The sequence below is a fragment of the Chelonia mydas genome, chromosome 3 (genome assembly GCF_015237465.2).
Source record: "Chelonia mydas isolate rCheMyd1 chromosome 3, rCheMyd1.pri.v2, whole genome shotgun sequence".
In the NCBI taxonomy this organism is placed as follows: Eukaryota; Metazoa; Chordata; order Testudines; family Cheloniidae; genus Chelonia; species Chelonia mydas.
Genome location: NC_057851.1, coordinates 160543858 through 160571004, shown reverse-complemented (window position 1 = coordinate 160571004; position 27147 = coordinate 160543858). Strand labels below are relative to the sequence as shown.

General features: G+C 42.3%; 1 protein-coding gene across 2 annotated transcripts in view; it reads right to left on the bottom strand.

Moving 5' to 3' along the window:
- PTPN14 (protein tyrosine phosphatase non-receptor type 14) overlaps positions 1–27147 on the bottom strand; it is a 175141-nt gene continuing 147994 nt past the window's right edge. For both annotated transcript variants that reach the window (XM_043543657.1, XM_007064750.4), the window contains 5 exons: positions 25554–25772; positions 17303–17431; positions 15735–15969; positions 13271–13434; positions 1–7722 (listed from right to left, as the gene is read on the bottom strand). In XM_043543657.1, coding sequence (XP_043399592.1) covers positions 7594–7722; positions 13271–13434; positions 15735–15969; positions 17303–17431; positions 25554–25772 — 876 coding nt within the window. In that variant the 3' untranslated portion in view covers positions 1–7593. The remainder of the gene's footprint in view (positions 7723–13270; positions 13435–15734; positions 15970–17302; positions 17432–25553; positions 25773–27147) is intronic.

Below are 27147 nucleotides of genomic sequence, written 5' to 3'. Positions count from 1 at the left end.
TTAGGGGAAAAAAAGTTTATTGCATACTATGAATACAAAGGATAGACAATCTTTTACAAAAAAAAAAGCTTAGTGAGGCACGAGTCTCACATCTGAAAAGGCATATAGGAAACTATTTACACAAAGGCAGTGAAAGATGTCAAAGTTATTGCAGTCATCTAATGCTGAATAGTTCTTTTTATAAAGAGAAGAGAAACAGTGCAAAAATACTGTCAAAAGTAATCAGTTTTATACACAAGATAAAACTGATAAGCATAAGCTTATGTACTGATATGAAAAATATACATTAAAATATAAAATAGCATGCATAGTTTTTTTTAAAGACTTTCAATAGTATAAAATGAGTATGCCATTCATCTTGAATTAAAGGGGGGCAGAGGGGAATTGACCTCAATTGTCTACAAAATGTATACATACCATGAGGCTGAGAAATTGTTAAATCATTGTCTTGGACTTAACTGTAATGTACAGAGTTACAGAACAAATACAAAAGCAAGCATTGAAATACTGAAGTAAAATAGAACATCCAGTGATGTAAAACTAATTTAACATGTTATGTCATGTAACACATGTCCCACACAATTATACATGTGTAAACTTTTTTCCTTTGAAAAATATCAACAGTAGGTAATCAATTCCTCTCCATTTCACTCGGGCACCAATCCTCCTGAGCTGATTAGGACTCTTACCTCTATAAGGAGTGCTGAACTGGGGCCCTAGATAGGTGAATATTGACATTAAAATAAATTGCAAATTTTAAAGATTTGATTTGTTTTTAGAAATGTTAGTTTTATTTCCACTATTTCGAAATAGTGCTGGGATTGTTCAGTTAGGGCTGCCGGTATATTGCTAAATTTCCATTTGCTGCCAAGGTGCACAGTCCTGTAGTTCGTGTGCTTGTAAAGCACACAATGAGAGTTGCATATGCATCAGATGCAGAAAAGCTATCCTTTGCATACAATGAAATACTGATCAACTGGCAAATGCATGGATAGGCTGGGGACTTCATAGTGGTTTCAGGTAGAGCATGTTATGGTTTTATTTGCTGGAAGAATTGGATGAATATAAATACTTACATTTTTGACACACATTGTCTGGTAAATAACAGTTGACATTAAAACAAAGGTTAAACAAAACTTCCTAAAAGAATTTACCCTAAAGCCTCAAGCTTCTGAGTCCAGAATACATAGCAGCCAAGCCATTCCCTCCCATCAAATGAGCAGTCCAGTCTTGTTTCATTGAAGTCAATATCTAAACGCATGAAAAATTCTAGGAGAAGTCAGACCCTAGAAACTCCCATTGATGCCGTGGGGACTGCAGATGCTCTGCCTCATTCAGAATTTGGCCCAATGAGCCTGATCCTGTTGATGCTAGAGTCCATATCAGTGTTAGCAGGCTGACTAGCTCATTCAGGCCCGCTTTCACAAGGAGTATTGAAAATGAAATTTACAAATAATCCTCAGGTGGCACCAGATTATGCCACCGTCACTCCCAATGCATAGCATCTTTGTTTACAAGAAATACCACTGATTCTAAATGGGTGCTGCCTGGGACTATTCATAGAAGATGCTATTTGTCATAAGCATTGGTCGCAGAATTTGGCCCTAGACTCACTCACTTTTCCAACCAGTGCACAGGAAATTCCCTTGAGCAACTGCCATCAATGCTAGTATGTTCCTTTCCTGGGCATGTAGGTTGCAGATTCTTGATCTGACAACAGCCAGTTCGATCACAATCCCACCCCCTGAGAAGCTTTGAGAGGCAGACTGTTGAATAAAGCTGTTATGGCCAGTAAGTCATGAATTTGCTTCTTTTCCCCACTGATAAAATGGCTTGCAGTAAAGAGGGGAAGTTACCATGCCATCCTGAAAAGAGATCTATCAGAATTTTAAGAAGTCAATGTGTGCTACTGAGACTAAAGAAAGGTTTAAAAAACAAAACATACTTTCTGTACTAGTTTTAAAAGATCTTCTCTGTGGAAGTACCTAGACTTAACAACACCTTTCCAACTTGTTCTACACTTCACAAGTTGTGTTCCTGTCAATTTAGATGAAATGAGGAAAACTATGTTTTTAATTCTATAAATACTGAATGATACTTGGAGCTGGGACGACAGATAAATAAGCCACAGCTAAGGGGGCAGAAGCGTCCTTCAGTGAAATTGGTTTAAATGTCTGGACTGTGTTAGTAATGTGAGCAGGTGCAATTAGTGAAAGAATAACCACAGCCTGCTATCCTCTCAATCCAGAACAAAGCAAACAACAGCTGACCACTGTTAATGTGAGTGAAGTGAATGTATTCGTTCCACCTACAATACAAAGTTACATCAGGTTTAGTATGAAAGCCTCAAGACTATATTCCACTAACTCTGAAACCCTGTTTGGTGCTTAGGGACCTCGCCAGGGCCCAAGTGGATGTAACTCAGTGTCCAGACCATTGTATCAGACTGTGAAGCTAGGTATTTTTGCATGCAGAGTTTCACCCTACCCTGCCCTACTTGTGCCTGGTCACATGCCCATCTACCATTTATATGCATGGCACAATGGCCCCAAATTCTGCAGCAGGTACCTTCAAATCACGTCATGTTCAGGGTTCCTGAAGAGACAGCACCCAGCTGCTGGCATGGCGGGTTGTGGCAGGTCTGCAGAGGGAAGTTGAGGCAGCCAGGGACAAGGCGGTGGAATGCAAACTTCAGAACTTATGGAGTTCTGATCAAACTATTTATGAGTGGATTCTAAATTTAGCAAAGCCATTTCTCCCATCCCTGACCTCTATGAAGTTGAGAGCATGAGCTGCCCATGAGCTGGGGAATTGGGCACTATGGAATTTGGGGTCAATATTAACTATTAGCAGTTCAAAATGTTTAATATTAAACCAAAAAAGTTATGACTGTTAAACAGTAACATTTTATCTAGAAAAAAAATGAATGCAGGCTTATTGATCTACTCAAGATTCCCTTTTATGAAGGAGATGAAGGAGCATAAGTCATCAACAGGGATATAGCATGGGCTAGTATGTCAGACAGGAACTGGCAAGAGTTGGAAGAAGTCTATTTGGAATTAGTTTTCAGAATTGCTTCAAGTTGCTGTGCAGTTCAATTTGTGGGAGTTGGTGCTTTAAAAGTGGTTTCTTGCAAACTACCCATTGCCCACGCTTTGATGTTAATACAGCATGAAAACCACAAATATAACTAGAGTTTTCATTCTCCTTTTCCTTTTAAAAGCTCCAGATGCTAAAACTGTCGGAGAGAAATGAAAAGATACTGTTCCTTTAAGTCCCATGTTTCATTTCTACTGTAACAAATGAAATTGGATAGAAAATGCTTATTCCTGTCCTTCCCTTAAGGTTAAGAAAATATGTTCCAAAGAACGTGGGTGTGATAAAGCTGCAGTCCTTCAGCATCAGAAGATTCAGTTTTTCCTCTACAATATGGGGTAGATTCACCTCTCTCAATTGTGAAACCCTGGCATGATGAAGTTACAGTTACAAATGGGACTAGAGAGGAAGCTCTGGAGACATACACCATCTCAGTTCATCTAAGATGCTAGCTGATCTAATCAAGATAAAATCTAGCAGGAAAAATACACTGAAGTCAGAAAAAAGGAAAAGTATAAAATTACCAAGCTTTCAATAAAAGGGAAAGAGTGAGTCACCTTGGACTCCAGCTACCATTTTAGTAACCAACTGAAAGTGGTTGTTATGTTACCATCTCTCTGGCTCATTAATAGGCACCTTTTGCTAATGGGAAAGGCATTTGGTGCCATTTTGTAATTAATTTTTTTGAAGAAACCTATAATGTGCCTTTGCACTACAAAAAGCCACATAATGACAACAGTGCTGAATTTTCTTCCTTTTTAACACAGCTATGTATGCTCTCTCATAACTTTTTTTCCTGTGCTTACAGAAGATCCAAAGCAGCAGTAGTCATATACATTTCAGCCAAGATATCTGACTAATACGACCCAGGAACAAATTATTTTCCCTTCTGATTTTCTACCTTTCAAATCCAAATGGAGCAATGGAACTTGACAGCACTGAGTTCAAACTTAATTCATCATTAGGAAATTATTCAAAAAGCTATAACAAGATAACTAATGTAATACACTTTGCTTCAAGGTTTATTCCTTGGCCTGATTCCCAGATATAAAGCATCTCTGTGCAATTACCAGGCAGATGCCACTGAAAAGACTTTAAATGGTTGCTGCTAATTTAACAAGAGAAATGTTGGCACTAGCAGAAGGTATTAGAGAAAAACTAAAGATGACTGAAGAATCAACTGATTCTTAAACATAATATCAAGATAGTTTAACTAGGTATATATTATTTCTCCTAACCATCCTTTGGTGACTTGAACTGAAACCTCTCTCTTCTTTTCTCACCATTATACCTTCACCGTGGTACGTTATTGTAAATGCTAAGCTACCAGCATAGACAACATCTGTAAGGCACTCAGACCCAGAGCCTCAAAGGTATTTATTTAGGTGCCTAATGGGAATTAAGTATCTAAAATACCTTTGAGGATCTGGTCTGAGTGTCCTCCACTCCCAACTGAAGTTGAGGGCACTCAGAACCTTGTAGGAGTGAGCGTTTAACCATTTGTTTAAAACAATCACCTGGCCTTTGCAAACAGCTTTAATCAGAACAAACAGAAGAGTTTACATTTGGCTGCCAAAGTCCGGGAGACAAGTTCTGAAAAAGCAGCAGCTTGGGGTGACCATACTGAGTGCAATGTTTCACCCTAATCCTGGCTCTCCTATAAAGTTGACACACTGCAGGCTCTGCTTGCTGGACTACGGTGGGTGTTTCCAGATTAGGGGTTAGGGAGCATGGCTCTAAACCCACCTACAGTCACTATGTACCCATCCAGTTTAGATTATTTCTAGAGTAAGATAGGTGGAAGCTATAAAATGGGTCATGGCTCGCCAGGATAAAACAAATAAAACACAGATGACAGCAGTAAATTCTGTCATTTGGGCGAAGTGTGGAATTTGGCCCTGATTTATACATTGTATAAGCTCAGTCAGGCAATAGCAAGGGCCTGAGTAGAGTTTTTAAAGTTAAGCTTCCTTTTTTCTGCTCAAAACTAACACAAAATCGGCCCATCAAAAATACTGCCGAGTGACTATACCAGACCCAAAATGCTCTTCCATCCATTTCTTTCACAAGTGTTGTAATATAGTGTCGCTTGCATACATTTAAAGCAAACCCTTGACTGAAACCACATTTACGCTTGGATTCGCTAATGTTTTCTGGTATTTCAAGCAAAGCCTGCTTGGGCCTTGCAGCGTGATGTACGCAGGTGGACTCCTGCCCCTGGCTTCCGGGGGTCGCCATGGGAGTGCACTCATGACCCTGCACTACAAGATCAGGGCTGTCAGTCATATGGGGCTAAAACTGAGAGCTGATGAAAGCAAATGCAGTTCCACTGAGCTCAGTACATTACACCGGATTTGAATTTGACCCGTTGTACCAAGTTTTCTAAGATATGGTGGTTTTGGTTTTTTACGAGTCAGCGCCACCCAGCTAAACTGTTAAAAAAAAAAAAAAAAAAAAAGTAATTAAGTACAGGAGCTATCGCTTTGGGACAAAGCGATCCACAGTGAACGTGTGGCAACAGTGAAATAATTTAATGACCTAGAGGATGAAACTTGCACAAAGGATGTGGAACAGTCATCCAGTATCAAGGGAAGGTAGAGGGAAAAGAGAGGAAAGGGATGGTCTGGTGGTTAAGGTTCTGGCCTGGGATTTAGAGCCACAAATGGAACCCACATCTCCTGCCACAGACTTCATGTGTGACCTTGGGTAAATCACTTAAAGTAGCTGTACCTCACCTCCCCACTTGTATAATGGGGATAACAATTCCTTTCTCTCCCCATTTGTCTGTCTTGTCTATTCAGATTGTAAACTCTTCGGGACAGGGATTCTCTCTCCTTATGTGATGTAGTAGACTGGGGCCTTCAGGGACTACTGGAATATAAATAAAAGGAGAGAAAGGATATAAAGAGACCTGGGATAAAAATGGGCAAATGGCCTCTGCAATTTAATGTAGGGGGCTGGGTTGGGGGAATGAAAGCTAAGAAAGTAAAGCTTGCCAGTCCAGAAGGGCTAGTGCGTGATACGGTCATAAACTGCAAGACACTGACTGGGAAAGAATCTGAGGGCAGGAGCAGACTGTAAAAATTTCAGCTCACTATTTTGGCAGCAGCCAGGACAGTAAGCAGAACACAGGGATATAGGTCAGAGAGCACAGATCACTATGGCACTGTACGAAGGGCTAGAAAGTAACCCATCTAAGTGACAGAGACAACGATTCGTGCAGAAAACAAAACTCTGCGACTGGAGATGAGATGTCTAGACCTTAATGACATTCCTTGCCTGAATAAGGTGAGTGGGATTTGGCCTTGTGACAACAATGAAAGCGTTGGTCATTTTTGAGAACAATGTTTGACTTCTATTTTCTGGGTTGCAACTGGCTGACATTTTTCTACTGCTCAATCCAAAGCCCACTAAGGTTGATGGAAAGCTCCTACTGACTACAGCGTGGTTGGGTTCAGGGCCCTAGCAAGAGTATTACAGCTCTTTATCTAGGAAGGGATCAAAGGCTGGTGGGTATTAACAAAGGTCATGACTAAGGTATAATATGGCTTCTTGTCAAGTACTGAACTGCAGGGGTAATTCTTGCCAAATTCTGAACATCCAAGCTCTCTGTATACCTTATTACAGTGGCGTTGGAATGATTTTTATCGTGGGGGTGCGCAGAACCATTGAACAAAACTGTAAACCGTGTATACGATGGAAACCACTTCAACCCAAGGAATACTGCCACGCCCCCAGCATTCCTGCCTGAAATACCCTACTGCTTTGTAATCATAGAATAGAATATCAGGGTTGGAAGGGACCTCAGGAGGTCATCTAGTCCAACCCCCTGCTCAAAGCAGGACCAATCCCCCATAATTGCCCCAGATCCCTAAATGGCCCCCTCATGGATTGAACTCACAACCCTGTGTTTAGCAGGCCAATGCTCAAACCACTGAGCTATCCCTCCCCCAAATGCTTCCATCCATTCATTCATTTAGGGATGCATGTTTTGGCTTCTCTGCATTGTATCTTCTCTGTATTTATCATTGGATTGGCCCATTACAGAGTCTTAACGGACTTTTAGCAGGTCTTGTTTTCATGGTAAAAGCCACAAAACTGGCTCTAAAATGTTTTTACTGGAAAAAAGCCATTCCCTGAAGACCTGTTCATTTCATAAACCATATAACAGAATACAGGTCAACAGAACACCCCTGGAGAGGATGACCTTCCCTATGGACACATGGCAATGCAGATCAGTTATGTCAATCCAAACCTCACCACAAGTTTTACAAGTTCAAGAAATTCACAAGTTATTCCATGAAAAATAAATTACCTTGTACAAAATAATTTGTGGCACTCTCTCCTGAAGAACAAGGACTCCTTACTTTTGAGGCAACTTGAGCAAGTGCAATATTTGCACACCATGAAAAAGACACATTGTCAAAAGAATGTGTCTATCTTGCCAATAAGGTTCAGTCCAATCCACAAATACTGCGTCTGGGATCTCTAAGGAGATTAAATGAGTCTAGAGTTTTGTAGGAACTGGATGAGCACTCGATAGACAAATTTGTACTGAGCGATGGTCTGAATCATAAACATTCTCTGCTCCCGCAGGTGTCTCAGCATCACCGGAACATCCACTTTCTGGAAAGTGAAGATGACAAAGATGTGAGGCTGTGTGTTAATTAAACCCAACACCACCAGAACCCTCCGTTGACTAAGTGTAAGGAAAGAACAAAGATAACTCATTTATAGTGAATCACCACAGTTTGTTTTGGCCTTGCCTTCCGCATTATAGCAAGGAATATACATATATATTATACACACAATATGAAAGGATACCAAGGTTCCAATCCTGCTTCCACTGAAGTCAGTGGTAATTTTAACATAAACATCAATGGGTTTAACATTGAACACCTGGTGTCTTCCAGCTATGTATCACTGTTACCTCATATAGTGCCACTAATTGAATGTGTAGTAAAAGGTTATTCAGGAAACTGAGCACTCTCTTAAAATCCTACCTGGAGGCTTCTTGTTAAATATAGCCACACTCAGCTTGTCAAAAATTAACCAATTTTGTCACGTTACCTGACAAATCATATGCTGGGAAAATGGAGAATTTCAATAATCAAAATTTAATTTCTTGGGTCAGCTCCCCTCTGCCACCCACTGTGCATGCAGGCATGGTAGCCATTTGCACTCTGATTCATGGTCAATTTTACTTATAGAGGAAGGACATTAAGGTTCTACAAATCACGGGAAGCAATCAAGAGTCCAAACAACATTGGGTTCCTGCCAGAACAGAAGGTTTGGCAAATATATCATGACAGTATGATGCAGCTATTGCTCCCTCTTTTCAGGCCACTCAATTCCTCGCCAAAAAAGAGGAAAGTCACTGGCAACATCCACAAGACCCAGAAATCTGACACTTGACAGAGATGCTCTGACCTTCTTTAATTGTCAAAGCCAGGACATGAACCAGATTGTGTGAAACACAGAGAGGCTTGCAAGATGAAGCATTAGAATTCACTGGAAAATATATGAAGCATTAGCATTGTATTGCCTGCATTGAGAGAGCAAAAGAAGAAAAAACAACATAGGTAACTTGTTAGAACCAGGTATGTGAGGAGTAGTTCAAAAATCATTGAGCTACAGCTCTCAAAACTACCAAGGCCCAAATTGAGGGACCAAAATACTATTCATGCAGGAAACTTAAAGACCTGAGGAATTCATTCCTTTGGTGTAAATAATTCTTTCCATAACCTCAAGTTCATAATTTCTGATGTAAACTATTTTCATTAACAAACGGGGGAGGGGAGGGAGCATCAAATTTGGGTGGAATGTGGATGATTTTGGGAATAAAACTAACAAGAACCCTCAAGAAGACAACAGCCAAGAGGTTTGCATTCAACCTCCACATTACTATGGACCCTGTTCCAGGTTCCTGGAACAACAGTTGTGTGCTGTCTCTTACATGCCGAAAGAGAAAACCCATGTCTCGCTAAAGCAATGCTATACTATACTTTTCATTCCAGAAGCACAAGTTGGAACTAACAAAATCTTTTGGCTGAAGTCAGCAGCATTATGAGAATGAGGTTAAGGCAAAGGGACAGGGATATAATTGGTACGGCCTTTAGCCACCAGAGGCTTTCTGTATTAGGAAACTATTGTGGTTTCCATGCATTATGGGACTTGTTTCTAGAAAGTGAAAATTATTTTTTAAATAATTTTCACTTTCTCATTTACATTTCTGTGCCTTTACGTAAAACGATGGAGGCCCTAGTTTTAATTAAATAAGCCCAAACTGACATGATCACCAATGTTCCCTCTACAATTTGTGCGTGTTTGTTTTGTACTGAGCAGGTTACAACATGCACTGGACACTATATTTTTGTCCTTAGGCAAAGCTTACACTTGAAGTGAGGGATGTGTATGGGAGGTTTGTGTGGGTGTGTGCAGGAGGGCTGTGCGTGTGGTGAGCGGTGTGCAAAGAAGGCATTGTGTGCGTGCATGGGTGCACGTGTGAGTACACTGCAGAGCCCAGTCAGGCCCCTCACCAAAGCTCCTGCACAAGGGGCACCCCGGAGCTGCCACCACCTCCTCCAAGCCAGTGTATCCCTGAGATCAGAGGCGCTTCCACTCTCCCAGCAGCGCGCCTGCACATGTTCTGTCATGGGCGGGACGGGGGCGAGCAAAACAGGTTCTTAAAGGGCTACACCACATCCCTGCTGGAGCCACCACAGAGAAGAGGAGAGCGGCAGTGCCTGACCTGCACCATATATACAAGATTGCTGCACGGCTGTGCAGTTTACAGGGAACACCAGTGATCACAACTTTAAACGTGGAGCTATATTTATGCCATTCCACAAACGAGCTGTTACAGGAGACATGGATGCCAGTTTTGGTTAGACGTATTCCTGGATGTTTCATCACATGACAATCCTGGAGGGTTGGCAACCCTAACTGGAGGGTAGTTATAGATGGCCCATAAGTACCAAGAAGGGTAGAAATTGTGATGAGGATTTTCATTTTATTTTCAAATCCGTGCAGATGAGAGCATAAGCTCCTGTTTTGGGTTTACACAACTAAACCACAGAATGCCTGAGCATGGAATTTGATGGTTAGAAAAGCAATTAGGTCATGTTGAGCCAAGCCATGTCAGAACTTGCCTGAACAACGACAAGACAAAAAAAAAAAAAAAAGAAAAAAAAAAAAAGGCAGCAAGCCAGTTTGGGCCTGCACAACCCAAATTCCAAGCTCAGCATTTGACAGTTTGTTGATTTCTACTAGGCCAACAACATTTGGTAATCAGTCACTTTCTGTGTCATCACAACACGGGTCAGGCTTTGATTAATCTCAGAGCTATTTTGTGTGTGTGTAACACTAAGCCTATCACACACATGTAACTTCTATATTTATAGTCAGCCTTACAAGGATGTACAACAGGCCATCCCCGACCTATCTCAGGAGAGCTTACTTAACCACTTTATTCCAGGAATGGGGGAATCTTTGGATTCAAAAGCCACCAGAGTGTATCTGTCAACACGAGATTAATAATGCTTAATAAAAGGTGATATTTAGTAAGATACAGAATTAAAACAATTACTAGCTTTGCCTTCCACACTACAAACATCTTTCTCACATAAGGGGCACTGCAGCAAGGATCACTCGTTCATGTTGGAGTGCCAGGTCAGTGCTAGATTCAGGTATACTGGGATCTGACTTTTCTGATTACTATAGTACAATGTGTCCAGAAACCGTGCATTGTTGATTTGAAAGGTTACTATCTATAGAGTAAGACATGAAAAGTCCACACTCTCAGCAGTAGTGAGAACTACAGGCTACATTCCACCAGCAAAAGCATAGAAGCCACAGTTAAAAAAGCTGCAGAGCAATTGATAATGTTGTTGTAGTTAAAGCTCAGAGCTGAGAAACAAGAGATCTGGTTTTATTACCAGCGCTCCCACCAACTTCCTGTATGACCATTGGCAAGATGGTTAATCTGTGTGTGTGTGTCAGTTTCTTCATCTGGAAAATGGGGATAACAACTTATCTATTTACCAGGTGGGTTGTGAGAAATTCCCTAATTCCCAAGGCTGCAAAGCGTTTTAAGGGGATATTGTATGGAGTGTAAAGAAATTGGCAGTTTTATTTCTGAGCCAATAGAAATAATTCTGCTCCAAAATAAATAGAAAAAAAGCACAGCTCATTTACAACAGGGGTAATGTTTTTGTATATGAAAAAAGTTTTTATCCCTACAGTATGTGATGATCACCATAAGTATCCATCCTGATTCTCTTGAAAACAAATAGCTCAACTGGGGGGGGAAAAAAACCCTAAAAACTGAACTACTCATTTACTGTAAATCTATTTAAACCCATTTTCTTGAGCTACAAAGTCTTGAAGAAAAAAACACACTAAAAAACTGGCATTAATATGTCACCATTAATTATGCCAATACTCAGGAGAAAGGAGAGTTTGATTAAAGTCAATAGAGACGCTCCCCGCTGTCAAGAGCTCTATATTCGCCGAGTGTTTTGCTGAGCATTCCTCAGAGCCCTAAAAACCGTCCCCCGCACCCAATGTATTATGGGCTCCATTACCAAAGGCTCAGACTCATGCCAAATCGTTCTTCTCACAGAAGAACTGGCTCCCTCTGTAAGCCAAAGACACACCAAGATGGCCAGAAGGGTTGCACGATTGTTATTTAATATTTGTCCACAGCAGCACTAGTATGAGGGGTTTCTATAGAGTGATATGAAATGCCTCTTCACCACAAACGACTGAGCATGCTATCATCTCTGCAGCACTCCCAGCCCTCAGCTAGCTCAAGATCCATGAGTCAAACCTCAGCTTGAATCCCTCTCTCTGGGAGGGTGTAGGGGGAAAGGATTAAGGAGGAGTGAGGCTGAAATGAGATCAGTGCAAAGTTAAACAAAAAAAAAATGTTTAAATTGCTCTATGAAAATAAATTCATCCTTAGTGTCACTCAGTTGCGGTCAGAGCAGTTACAGTAGGTCTGAATTTATTCCAGTACCTCTAAATGATCACCCTGCAACTACTGTGTGGTATACTCTGCAGTACCACACAGCCAGGCATTTCCTTTTATTTTGGTTAACTAGCCAGCAATTACCAGCCTTTGGAAGATTTTGGGAATGCGGGGGAGAGAGAGAGAGAGAGAGAGAGAGAAAGGTACATCATCAGTGCTGAACAAATGATGGGGAGAAAAGTCCACTGGCACTTGTCCCTCTGTGCCAACAGGCACACATTCTTGAGCGATAGCATTTTTTCACTTCTCACCCCTCCACACATGGGTATCAGATTCTCTATTTCAACAAATAGATAAGGGATTGCTGTGGGGTATAGGTGAAACCATGATGATGTGTGTCTATTTGTAACATCTGCTGCATTCTTTCACCTTTAATATCTATACAAGGCGTTAAAGTCTTCCAGCAGTTCACTTGATGAAGGAAGCCCCTACATTTCAATAGCTGTTTTCCTGAGGTTGGCATTGTACACCAACATCATATTTTTCTTCAGGACGTAGTGTTTTTGCTGCACTGTTCCCCAATGACAAAGAACATAGCAGAACAACAAGTCGTTACACACTGTAACTTTTATGTTGTTGATAGTCTGTTAGAGTACCAGCCTGCGTAATAGGTCTCATAATACTGGCTGTGGCCCGTCAACCTTTTTTTCCTGTTATTTTTGAGTCGCAGCTGAGCTTTGTTCCAGTCTAGAAGCCAAAGACAATGAATGTGAGAGAGGGAGAGGGAACGAGAACATGCTGAAGACAGAAGCTAGAGAACTAAATCAATAGCTCAAACCAGTTTGGAAGCCAGCACACTTCTCCAACAGCTCTCAAGCTGCTCTTTTACATAGTTCTGTCTCCAGATTGACTAATTAAGACACAGGTACAGACCCATCTTAAATTAGATTGTAAACTCTTCGGGGCAAGTGTCCTATCTCTGCAGTGCTATATTAAAATAATAAAAATAAAAACCAACAATACCTACAAAATAGTCAAGGTACACATGGTAGCTAGTGACAAATCTCTGCTCACTGTGTCTGGGTACACTAACACAATGAGATAGATGATATTTTATGACTAGGTTCCCCCCACACAAATGTAGTAAATGACTCAGTGGACCAGCTAAGAGAAAAGCAATTATTAAGGGGGAAGTTTACTTACTTCATTATGTTCCAAGCAGCCAATCATCAGTTCTGTTAGGATAACCACCCCTGTCCTCCCCACACCTGCACTGCAGTGAACCACGATTGGCGGGTTGCAATTGTTGCTAGCATCCAACACGCTGTTGGTATGGCGACGTACTGACTGTATCTCCTCCAAATAGGCTGTAAGATAAAATGCAAATTATGCTGTAAAATCCTGTATGGCTTCACATAAAAGTTGAAAAATTGATGAGAAAGTCAGTTTTCTTTTTAAGTGACAATAATTTACAGTTCCTACAAGACACTAATTATTTGGCCACTGTGCACTGAGCAGCACTGAATCCAGCAAGTACCAGCTGGGTTTCAATTATTACTTGGGAGTTTGGTCCCTTAAATTAAATAGTTCTTTTAAAAAAATTAAATTCTGTTTTCCCCTCTGCAAATCCCCAGTTCCCCAAAGCAGATGATTCTAGACATTACTTACAGCAATTCCTGCTATTAACAGGCTGGGATCAAAAACAACAGCTAAGTCCCCTTGAAAGTACCGCCTGCCAGAGCCAGTAGCGGATGGGAAGTGAGCATCCATCTGCCCTTTTCTTTCCTTCCCTTGTAGACTGAGTGAGAATGTCAAACAGGTCTCTACTTTTTTGTTTATTTTTCAACAGGTATTAGGATTTTTTTTGGACACAGTTCTCTGTGGCTTTCCTGTAATCTCTACTGCAAAGTGTAAGGATATCAGAAAGTCCTCTTGTCTAGCTCTAACGCTCTCCAAAATAGTGGTTTTTTGCTTATTAAAAGTATAAACATTTCAGATATCCCAGTGGCTCAGATGGTTGGGTAAACACAATGCAAACTAGGACACTCAGGTTCTGACCAGGGTATGGGTCTCTCCCACGGTTATTCCAGCAGGAATTGTATGACCCGCAGAAATGAAGTCTCTGGACCTAATTCACCATTACATTGCACCCTGTGGAGTCCTTCCCACCTGTGCAAACTGGGTGTAAAATGCCATCAGAATCAGAAAGGTGGCATTTTACACCTACTTTGCACAAGTGGAAGTGATTCCATTAGGTGTACAGCAGTGGTGAACCATGACCTCTATATCCAGCTGTCTCAATGGATAGCTAGATTCCAATTTTTACAACTTCACAATTGCTGCGGTTGAATGTTGGAAGACTGTCCTTTCAAAAAAAAAGCTTGGAAATACAATGAGAAATAGAGTAGCCCAACTTAAAGTGGTGGCTGAAAACTCCATTACTAACCCATAATACCCTGAGTCATTTCTTTGGCAAAGCTGAAAATTCTATTTGCATATTATTCCCTCCAGTTGTAAAGTTAAATAAAAGGGGTGTGCATTCCTTAGGGTCATTACGGTAGCATTACTATTACTGGTGTATTAAGTGTTTATTAGTAATAAAGTAGTAAGGAACAGTACTGAATTAATAAAAGTCAATACAATGGTTGAGAATTTTTCCTCTCACCCAAGCCTCCCACACTTCAACTATGTACAGCCCGATAATTAAAACACTTCCTAGGCAGGTAGGGAGTTAAGATTACTGCCCCTGACTGACTAACAATTAGGCATATCTTATTATTTTTATGACCCTACTTCCCCTATCTGATCTCCTTCTTGGCTGGCCAAGCTTGTGAAGGCCTTACACTCCACTTGATGATATTTCTGTATTTGTCTGTCTATATGTAACACAATAACTTTTGAACGCCACATCCAGTCAATTCCAAAACGTCAGGGAACGTTCTATGCACCCATGGCTAGAACCCCATTGATTTTGGAGAAAAATGGAGAACTGACAGAGGGAAAAATGGGGGACACATACAGATCAAATAGCCAGTTGATGGCAGCCATTAACACCTTCCAACATAATAATACTCTATCTCATGTCTGCTCATTCTCCCAGTAGAGTTAAACATATTGGCACCCTAAGTGACTTATCTCCCAGATAAACAACAATGGGGAGCATGGGAAATGGGGGTCCTTGATATGGAGGAGGGAGGAAGTGAGGGCACAGAACCCCTGGTCGGGGGGAACTGAGGACCATATTCGAAAGACGGGGACACACACAGCCCCTAGCACGGGAGGAAAGGGGTAGACAGAGCCCTGGGGAAAGGGAAAAGATGGGGGAGGGGGTGCACACAGAGTGCCTGCCTTGAGGGAAAGAATGGGGGGCCCTGGAATGAGAAGGGCACACAAACCCTGGGATGGGGGTGAAGTGGAAATGGAGGGGAAAGGAGCACACAAAGCCACTGGCAGTGGGGAGAAGGGGGGAAGTTACAGGGAGCCCCTGAAATACAGGGAGCTTGGAGGATGGCATATAGGGAGCTTATCGGCTGGAATAGAGGGAAGCCAGGAGCCCCTGGCATGTGCAATGAGTTCGGCTGACAGAAGCTACAAAGCGTGCAATGCTCCCTTGATTCTTAAAAATGTTCATGGACCATAAATGTGTGCATTAATTAAGGAATCTTACATAAAAATCCTTGGACTTCTTCTGGGCAACCATGATCAGGCCAGTCAGTATATTGCAAGTGCCACACTGTCCTCTCCTGCCCAGACAAAAGATGCTTGACCTTCAGCCCCGTAGTAGCATAGCATCCAGAATCTGTGCGGAACTTAGTTGTCACCTTAAACTTCCCATACGTGGTTGAGCTGTGCTTAGAGCCAAGTTTAGGCCAGTAGCGATGACTCTTGCTTCTTCCTCCTTCCTGAACCACAAAAAGCAAAATTAAAATGATTCTTCTTGTAGTGTCGCAATTATAATTCTCACAAACAGAACCACTTGTTCAGCTAAACTGGGTACTTCTATTTATCTTCTCTTGTAAGAGAAGAACAAGGGGCTTCCCAAGAAACTGAATGGCATTAAATGTAAAATGCCACATTTTACAAAATATATATTTAATCTGTGGAACCTCAATGCCACAAAATATCATTTAGTCCAAGAGTTTAGAAAGCTCAAGGCTTGAACATTTATATGGTTAATGAGAACATCCACAGTTACATTACAGCAGGCCCGCCGACAGGGGTAGGCAAAGGGGGCAATTGCCCAGGGGTCCGGGCAATTTAAAAAGGGCCCAGGAGCCCCGGGCCCTTTTAAATCATCCAGGCAGGCTGCAGGGCTACTAGGCACACATGACCACTGTGAGCCCCGCGCTTTGGGGAGCCCCGCGGGCCAGCGCGATTGGCCACAGCGGTCGGTCCTGGATGTGACGGATTCATCACCCGGAATTGCTGTCGACAGGCCTGCATTAAAGAGACTAAAAAAAAAAAAACCTAAGGAAAAAACTCTCATCCTTCAGGGCATACATCAGTCAACTTCTGACTGCAATAGGTGAGGAAGAAACTTCCCCATAGGTAGGTTATTTCATAACTGTCCAGTAAGAGGATTTCGTCTCTCTAACCTCTGACAATCTGATACTGGTTTATGTCAGAGATGCGAAAGTGGACTAGACAGAACACTGGGCTAATGTGGTATTTTAATTCCTATGTTCTGATAAGGCAGGAGGGTTCAAAGCTGGATGTAGTGTTAGTTAGCAACGTGTGCCAGTTTTTATAACATAGCACACAGTTCTTGGATTACAATAAAAATAATTGTTTTGCTTGGCATAGGAATAAAAAGGTTTTTTTTTAAATGGACACTTCTCCAGGAACAACAGCTTCTGGTCCCTTTTCAGCGATAAGGATGACAGTATGCAGAACTGGCCTTGGATGGGCTGGGAATAAATGTCTTTTTAACCAAGAGCAGTTCAGGGTACTCATTCCAATGGAAACATTTTTGCTTTGTTTGGCAAACCAAAGTCTTACAACTGAACTAAAGCTTGGAGGTTGTTGTTTTTTATTTTAGTAAATGACAGGCTAAATACTAGAGAGCTATAAAAGACAAGGTCACAGCAGTAGATTATCTCCAGACACGTGTTCAAGGGGAATAAAAGGAGAAAATAAAAGGGCTGCTAAAGAAAAACAGATTATTGGAATGGGAAGCAGTGACAATGGTAGAGCTGCTCACATTCAGAAAGAATTGCTCTACGTAATTTTACGTACCTCTTCAGCTGTGACCATGGCTATAACATTCACCCCCTGCTCCCACACCATCTGCCAGAAGTCATGGCATGTGTGTGGCAAAGGTCCTTGTGTGGCTATATAGTGCCATTCCTCCCCACCTACAGTAACCTAGGAGTCAGGAAAAAAAAAAATACAGTTAATGCCAGAATTTTCTGCAGTGCCTGTGCTAATACTATTTTTAAACGTAAATGAAGATTATAAAACCTTTTACTCTTAAGTTTCCACACTAATCCATCCTACAATTACAGCAAATCAGCAAAAAATTAACCTTGGATGCATACAACTCCTCTCTTATCACCCTGAGCACAAGGGCCTGGGCAAACAAAAAAACACCCACAAGATTTTATACAGCTGGCACGTTAAACACAGACATCCGCAGGGCTAGTTTACAGCAGGGACCAAAAAGCAAGTTTTAGAGAAGCCAGAAAAACGGTTGTTCTTTGAGATGTGTTGCTCATGTCTATTCCATTCTAGGTGGGTTCATGCCCACATGCACAGTCGTTGGAGATTTGTGCCTTAGCAGTATTTGTAGGGTCGGCTGTAGCATCCCTTGAGCTTATGAGTTGATATATTAGGCGCCGTCGACCCTACACGCTCTCAGTTCCTTCTTGCCGGCAACTCCAACAGAGGGGTAGGAGGGTGGGTAATAGAATGGACATGAGTAACATCTCGAAAAACAACAGTTATGAAAAGTTAGGTAACTGTTTTTTCTTCTTCAAGTGCTTGCTCATGGTGATTCCATTCTAGGTGACTCACAAGCAGTATCCTCTGAAGTGGGCTCGGAGTTCACAGTCTAGCAGCGTGCAGCACTGCTTTACCAAAGCCAGCATCATAAGGACATAAGAACATAAGAATGGCCATACGGGGTCAGACCAAAGGTCCATCCAGCCCAGTATCCTGTCTACCGACAGTGGCCAATACCAGGTGCCCCAGAGGGAGTAAACCAAACAGGTAATGATCAGTAATCTCTCCTGCTATCCATCTCCACCCTCTGACAAACAGAGGCTAGGGACACCACTCCTTACCCATCGTGGCTAATAGCCATTAATGGACTTAGCCTCCATGAATTTATCCAGTTCTCTTTTAAATCCTGTTATAGTCCTAGCCTTCACAACCTCCTCAGGCAAGGAATTCCACAGGCTGACTGTGCGCTGTGTGAAGAACTTCCTTTTATTTGTTTTAAACCTGCTGCCCATTAATTTCATTTGGTGGCCCCTAGTTTTTATATTATGGGAACAAGTAAATAACTTCTCCTTATTCACCTTCTCCACACCACTCATGATTTTATATACCTCTATCATAACCCCCTTAGTCTCCTCTTTTCCAAGCTGAAAAGTCCTAGCCTCTTTAATCTCTCATATGGGACCTGTTCCAAACCCCTTGTCATTTTAGTTGCCCTTTTCCGAACCTTTTCTAATGCCAGTATATCTTTTTTGAGATGAGGGGACCACATCTGTACGCAATATTCAAGATGTGGGTGTACCATGGATTTATATACGGGCAATACAATATTCTCCGTTTTATTCTCTATTCCTTATTTAATGATTCCTAGCATCCCATTTGCTTTTTTGACTGCCGCTGCACACTGCGTGGATATCTTCAGAGAACTACCCACGATGACTCCAAGATCTTTCTCCTGATTTGTTGTAGCTAAATTAGCCCCCATCATATTGTATGTATAGTTGGTTATTTTTTCCAATGTGCATTACATTAGCTATCTTCCAGTCATTGGGTACAGTAGCTGATTTAAAGGACAGGTTACAAACCATAGTTAATAGTTCCGCAATTTCACATTTGAGTTCTTTCAGAACTCTTGGGTGAAAGCCATCTGGTCCCGGTGACTTGTTACAGTTAAGTTTCTCAATTAATTCCAAAACCTCCTCTAGTGACACTTCAATCTGTAACAATTCCTCAGATTTGTCACCTACAAAAGATGGCTCAGGTTTGGGAATCTCCCTAACATCGTCAGCCGTGAAGACTGAAGCAAAGAATTCGTTTACTTTCTCTGCAATGACTTTATCATCTTTAAGTGCTCCTTTTGTATCTCAATCGTCCTGGGGCCCCACTGGTTGGTTAGCAGGCTTCCTGCTTCTCATGTACTTAAAAAACATTTTGTTATTACCATCATGCCAGGCCTGCTGGGTCAGCATGTAATGGGATGTGAAAGTGTGGACAGACGACTGGTCGCCGCCCTACAGATGTCCTAGATAGGTGATCTGTGATGTTGATGTGTAGGGAATGATCGTGACTCGACCAACGACCTTGAGTGCTGAGGTTGACCAGGTGGGCTCCCCACCCCAGGTCCGAGGCATCGGAGATGGGGGTCACCAACAGGGACAGAGCCATGAAGGGAACTTCTCCCAACACCAATGCAGAATTCTGCCACCTGGTGAGTGACAACAGTACTTGGTCCGGGACCCTGACCACACAGTCCATGCTGTGTCTGTTTGGGACGTAGACCGATGCCAGCCCCGCCTGCAGGGGCCTGAGGCGGAGCCACTTCTGCCGGATGACACAAGTGCAGGCTGCCCTGTGGCCCAACAATTGCAGGCACCTGTGAGCGGTCGTGAGAGGGTGGGCTTGCATGCACAAGATGAGGTCAGCCATGGCTTGGAACCAATGAGGAGAAAGGTTCAGGCCTTGGGGAGGAAGGTTCAGGCCTGAGTAGAGTTGAGGACTCCTCCAATGAACTCCATACGTTGCACTGGATTTAAGGTAGACTTTTCCTCGTTTATTAACAGCCCCAGGTCACGACAGGTGGAGAAAACCAGATCAAGATGCTGCTGCGACTGATCCCAGAACCAGCCCTTTATTAGCCAGTCATCGAGGTACAGGTAAATTTGACCACCCCGGCACCTCAGGTAAGCTGCCACTAGTGCTATGCACTTTGTGAACACTCTTGAGGCCGACGAGAGACCGAAGGGCAGCGCCGTGCATTGGAAATGGCGCTGGACCAGCACAAAATGGAGAAAGCGCCTGGTGCCCTGGAAAAATGGAAATACGTGTCCTTCAAGTTCCAGGCAGTGTACCAGTCTCCCAGATCCAGGGAGGGAATAACTGAGGGCAAAGAGACCATGAAAAACTTTAACTTCTTGAGAGACTTGTTGAGCCGGCGCAGGTTCAGAATGATGTTCAGGAGAGGGCGAGGATCGGTGCTTGCCCAAAGAGTGGTACCAGGGAGCCGGAGACCGGTGCCCCTACAGGAAACAATCCTGCACCGGGGAGTGGGTGGGGGGAAATAGATGCCTGGGAGACTGCACCATGGCGATCTCTGGTGGGAGGCCCGACGGTACCATGGAGATCGGCGTTGTGACTCAGGTGTCCCGTTGCCATGGAGACCTTGGCGTCAGAAACCTGTGTCTTCTAACCAGGGACTAAGGCTGTGGTGCCGGGATCTGAGGTGGTGATGGGGATCAACGCCTGTGGTCCAGGGACCGGGGATGCTCTGCTGCTTTAGAGGGCGGTCCCATAACCAGCTTGCCCGTAAATGCCAGGGCCTTAGCCGGGTCCATCACCTGGCTTGGTGTCTGTGGTGCCAGCCGGCTTACTTGCTCTTTGGCTGCCAGGCCCGCTTTGGGCACAGATGATCCTGCTAGGGATCAGAACCCTCTGCCGCTCCCAGGAGTCGGAGGTGGGTCCCTGGCTGGGCTAGGGGCTCCGACTGCAGCAGCAATTCCAGGGCGGGCACATGGCCTGACACTAGTCTTTTGCCCAAGGCCCCCATTTTCCGCGGTGTCAGCAGGCCCGTCGACTTTGACTGTTTCCCTTAGGCACTAGGGAAAGGGAACAGTGCAGGGTGGTTTGGTGGATTCTGGTGCTGGCGGTGCACTGCGCACTGATGCCAAATTGCCAGGCATGAAGTCCGATCGAGAGGGCTCTGAGGTAGGACGAAAAGCAGCCTCCACAGGGAGGGCCCTCAAGTGAATATCCCACTTCTTTTGAGTTTGAGGGTGAAAGTTTTTGCAGATCCTGCACTTATCCTTTCTGTGGGACTCCTCCAAACACTTTAAACAGCTATCATGAGAGTTGCTAAAGGGCATCAGCTGGCTGCATGCTGAGCATGACTTAAAGCCTGGGGAAAGGGGCATGCCCCGCTCTGAGGCAAAGTCCCAGCCGGGACTCTAACTCCTAAACTACTAGTCTAACACTTAACTTAATGGTCTAAGTACCTATCAACTAAAAACAAAGAAGACAGAACAACGGACTCTAAGAACCGCTAATGTTCTTGTAATGCAAGACAAGACCAACCATCACGGTGGTAAGGAAGAACTGAGAGAACGTAGGGTTGGCGGCGCCTAATATACCAAGGGGCGCTATAAGCGACCCTACAGATACTGCTAAGGCAAAAACCTCCAATGACTGTGCACACACCTAGAATAGAATAGACATGAGCAAGCCCTCGAAGGAGAATACTTCTTCCTGTTTTTGCAGAAAATTAAGACAATGCAGTGCACCAAATGGAAAAAGGAAAATCTTTGTTTAAGGGCCTGATTCAAATCCCATTGAAATCACTAAGGATATGTCTACACTGCTGCTGGGAGTGAGCCTCAGATGAGCCTGAGTGCCCGAGCTGCAGCCCGAAAGCAATGTCCACACTTTTATTTTTAGCGTGCCAGCTGGAGCCTCTCTAGTTCAAAACTGTCTACCTGGGACAGGAGGCTCACTCCCAGCTGCAGTGTAGACATACCCTAGAAAGACTCCTGTTGAGTCCTATGGGCTTTGCATCAGGCCGTCAATGATTGCTCTGAAAGAAAGTCTGAGCACTAGGCAGATTCTATATACATTTTAAAAGACACTGCATGGCTGCAGATAACACACAGTTTTGTAAGCACCATTTGAACATTTTGCATCAGGAAAGCAAGAGGCTGATTAGTCCTCTGATGTCACTAGATTTGATCATGCTTAATTCTTTTATAATGGACAAAAATTATTTCTAGTAAGTAGTCCTGTTCTGTGGATCACTTTCAAAGTTGCAGTTGAGCCTGTTCCCAAATCATCCAGTTATGCCCACACATTGCATATAATACACTGATCTGATATGCCAGCAGAATTTGCTTTGAATTTCTCTTCCTCCACTAATTTATGGTGTTCAGTTCAGTGGTTGCAATCTATCATACAATAGATATGGCACATTTAACCGTTTTTCAAAAGTAAATTATGAAAATCCTTTCCCAATACATATAATTGACCTAACAGATCTTGAAAAAACACTTTTGGTGCGTTTGCACTGCAGCATATAAACAGGTAATTAAAAAGCATATTTGAAACAAGATATACATGCTCTATACTGTACAATAATTAAAATGTACTGTTAGATCACCTTGAAAATTCCCATTTAAAACAGATTATTTGTAATCCTCCCATGAAGTAAATCTTCTAAAATACTTAGATAATTTAAAATTTACTCAACGATATGTGTAAAAATCTGCCATTTTAACACTATCACCAACTAAACGTCACTTTTTTTTTTTTCATATCCAAACTATTTTTCAATTCTTCAGGTAAAAAAACCCCAAAAACATTTAAAGTCACTAAACCTAATTATTTTTTTTAAAATACCTTTAGCAGCTTAAAAACAAAACCAGGTGAACCCATTATTTTGTCAAAGTTAAAATATATATATATATATATTTATATTTTCTGTCTCTCAGACTGGGACCTCTAATTCCAAGTTTCAGCCCAGAGCAACTTTTTATTGACAAAGTTATAAATCCCAGAGAAAAAGATTGATATTATAAGGGCTGACACAACCATAGATATCAAGGTTCTGGCAGCCAATGCTATAAAGAACAATCAATAACTCTGACAAAACTAAGTGCGTACCATACTTGAGATGCAAGTCTTTGTATAAATTTTAGGAAAGAAATGTCAGTTTAGTTTGTATTGCTGAAACAACACTAAACTTAGATGTTTGGCTTTTGCACTTAGATGCCACAATGATTAGAGCTGTATTTAAATTATTGTTTTCAATATACCAGGAAAGATTTTTTCAGCCTTAAATCTAGCTCCTTGTTTTGTTTCCTATTCAATCATATACACCACTCTCCTGTATGGATAGTAACTACAATCTGTGGGCCAAATCCAGATAATTAATGAACAGTGCTTAAAACCAGTTGAAATTTCAGATACTCGACATCTGGACCCGTATTTGTATATGTAGCTGTATTCAATATATGATTTTTTTATTTGATTGCATTTTTGTGTAATATGAACCTGATCCAAAGTCCACTAAAGTCAATGGGAATCTTTTTCCATTAATTTCAATGATCTTTGGATTATGCTTTAAGTGCAGCAAAAAAGTTTTTTTTTTTTAAAAATCCATAACTTAAATTATGATTTGTGTCCCTGTATTCAGACTCTGCTTAACATCTTGACAGGATAGGCCACTGTTAAGTAAGCAGAGAAGTGCTGACAACCCACAGGGACTGCAGACTTAGTGGTGGAGGGGGTCATGATCCTCCAGGCATGGATCTTATCAAAATGATATAGGAGCTGTCTGTCTTCTGGCCCAAATATCCAGCCTCCTGGTATCAGATAGGATAGAACCATAAATAGTCTGGAGGGAGAGTGATGCCTGGAATGTTTACTGCATTCTAATGCCCTGACTGCAGGTTATTAAAAATTGAGTATTGGGCTGCAAGCACACACTTTATGCTACGGAGGTAAATTTCACAGATGCAATTTCACCTTCTAAGCAAAAAGATCATCTGCTTGGCTTCTGTAACAGCCACTAGGAGTTCAAGGAGAAAATACTGGCAAGAGCCAGAGTGTCAGATAGTAAAACATTAGTGCATGTTCCTGCATGCTCTCTAGATCTCAAATGAGTGTGTGTCCAATAGTGACACACAAGATGAAAGGTGGACTCTTAAAATTGGCTGGGGAAAATTCTTTTTCTGGCTGATACCACCTTATGGGCAAAATTTATATTGTTAGAAATTTTTTCTCCCACAAATTAGATGAAAAAAAATGTGATTCAATAATCTATCATTCTAGCAATGGCAGATGATGCCAAACAACAGTATCTGCTACCCACCAGGACTCTGGTGTGAAAGTGATAACCCCCCAGGATCCTGGTTTAGAAAGGTATTTTGAATCAACAGGATTTAATATTGTAAATCATGACTAAGATTAGCTCATCTCTTCGGACTTAAAGGCCTTTCTTCCACGAAGGTGTAAATGCACAAAATGTTTATTTATTATTATAATTTAATTTTTTTTCATTTAGCTTTGGACAATGGGAATGCCACATGCCAGATGACAGCCACATGCCAGCCTGGCATGAACTGAGTACCACGACTTCTCTCAGAACAGAGTGATAATCACCAGGGGGCCTTGAAAAGCTGTTATTAGAAACTGAGAAGATAAAAATGAGTTTGCAGCCACCCTGAGACAGCTTACTGCTGAAAATGACTATATAGCAGGCTTACAAGCAGCATACAGGGTCAGACTGTACCTAAACCATTCATACAATGAATTTCTGAACAGTAACATAACTTCATTTTACAAAACTCCCATTTGAAACAAGGCAATATGAATGCTCATATGACCAGTCTAAATGAAAGTCATTATTTTAGGGGTCTGATTTACTAGACCACTGGACATGCTCAAAAGGCAAACATGCATTTAACAGCCCTACATTTTAAAAATCAAGCCCCATAAGATTTAAAACTAAAAGAGAAGCTCTGGGGCCAGAACTCCTACTGATTCAGTGCACTCCCCTTCTCCCCGCACGTTTCCATTTAAAGTTTCCCCTGGTGGAAGCACTGCCTATCCTCCTCCCTTGGGAGGAAATTCCCGCTGGACCAGCTGCTCCTGCAGGGTCAGGGTGATGGAAATTGTATTGGTGAGAACTAATATGGGTAGAGCTAGCCCATTAGTTAAATTTGAGATATGCTGAATGCCCTTTTCAGCTTAACGCAAGCATTTAGCCGCTAGTCTATGCAGCATTGCAACAGGTAAGGAAATTTCTGTACAATGATTTCTAGGTCCCAGAAGTGTAATAAATACATCAATTCATGATTGTTCACTAAGCCTTGAAATTAGGAATGTGATGTAGTGACATTGTCGTCCCAGGTAAAACAACCTGCCCATTTTTTAGACAAACGTAGGTAGATGTGAGTAAATAACTTTTTGCAAGTCCTCTGTTAGAAAACAATGGCCATCCCTGTAACAACATACCCACTCCCCTAACATTTCTTCATGTGCCATGTTATGCTTCAAAAGCCTTTACCTTTATGTGCGAGGCATTGATATAGCCTGTATTATTTTCTTTGGTTGGCACCAGCTCTACTCTGTTCTCCTCATAAGGAACAACTTCCCTGATGCGGTTGCGCTCAGCATTTTCAGGCAATGCTGCAGTGGTGAAGATCCCATCTGCCTTTTTCTTTGGAATTTGCTCATATTCGGTGAATACCATCCCCTCTTCCAACTTCCTCTTCAAGATTTTGCACTGTGATTTAACAGAAGGAAAGGAATACTCTCATCAATTAATTTTTCGAGACAGAATGATTGCAAAAGTATCATAGGGCAGTATTTTATCTCAATACAGAACGAATCATCAAAAACTAGGATGTTCTCGTCTTTTTGCTTGGAGCTATACTGCTTACTATACACAGTTTTATGTGGTATGAGAATGCATAACTCTGTCTGATTCAGTGTAGTTAAATCAGCAGAGAATTTTATGTTTCTAGTACATTCTCTTTTTATAGTTATAGATTCTGGTGCTAGATAAAGCAAAAACCTTCTAGTTAACAATCCTGATTCCATAAATGGACTTATCTCAAGTATATTTTTGAAAAAATTCTCTTTAAAAATAGTCACTCTTTTCTCGCAATTAATTTAGGTCCACATTTTCAAAACATGGTCTTAATCTGTACATTGCCATTTCTGTGCACATACAAAAAAAGACAGTTACCTTTTTCCGTAAGTGGTGTTCCTCGAGATGTGTTGCTCATGTCCATTCAACTTAGGTGACTCCCAGCAGTACCCCTGGAGGAGGGTAAGGAGTTCACGGACATGGAGATTACAACACAGCTCTGCTGAACCCAGCATCATTCCTGGCCTGCTGCGTGATGGCATAGTGGGCCATGAACGTGTGTGTACCGAGGACCACGTCATGGCTTTACAGACGTCCTGGATTGGAATGTGTGCCAGGAAGGCTTTTGTCGAGTGGGCTCTGATGATCGGCGGCGGAGGGACTCACGCTAAATTGTAGCGGGTCCGAATGCAAGAGGTGATCCAATTAGAAATCCTTTGCATGGACACCGGGAGGCCCTTCATCCTATCAGCTGTAGAGATGAAAAGCTGAGCCGACTTATAGAAAGGTTTTGTCTGATCTAGATAGAAAGCCAGGCCCTTCTGACGTCTAAAGCTTGAAGGCGTCTCTCTTCACTAGTCTCATGGGCCTTCGGGCAGAAGACCGGAAGAAAGATGTCCTGGCTCATATGGAAAGCAGACACCACCTTGGGAAGGAAAGCTGAGTGGGGACGGAGCTGGACCTTGTCCTTACAGAAGATCGTGTATGGCGGTTCCGAGGTCAGGGTTCACAGCTCGGAGACTTGCCTCACCAATATCACCACCACCAGGAAAGCTGCCTTCCAATGATAGGTGAGATAGGGAGCACAAGGCCAAAGGCTCAAAGGGCGGACCCGTGAGTCAAGACAGAACCAAGTAGAGATCACACTAAGGGGATGGGGACCGGACTTGAGGGAAAAGCCTCTCAAGGCCTCTAAGGAACCTGACCGTCATGTCATGAGAGAACACAGTCTGCCCCTGAATTGGCGGATGAAAGGCCGAAATGGCCACCAGGTGCACCCTGACAGAAG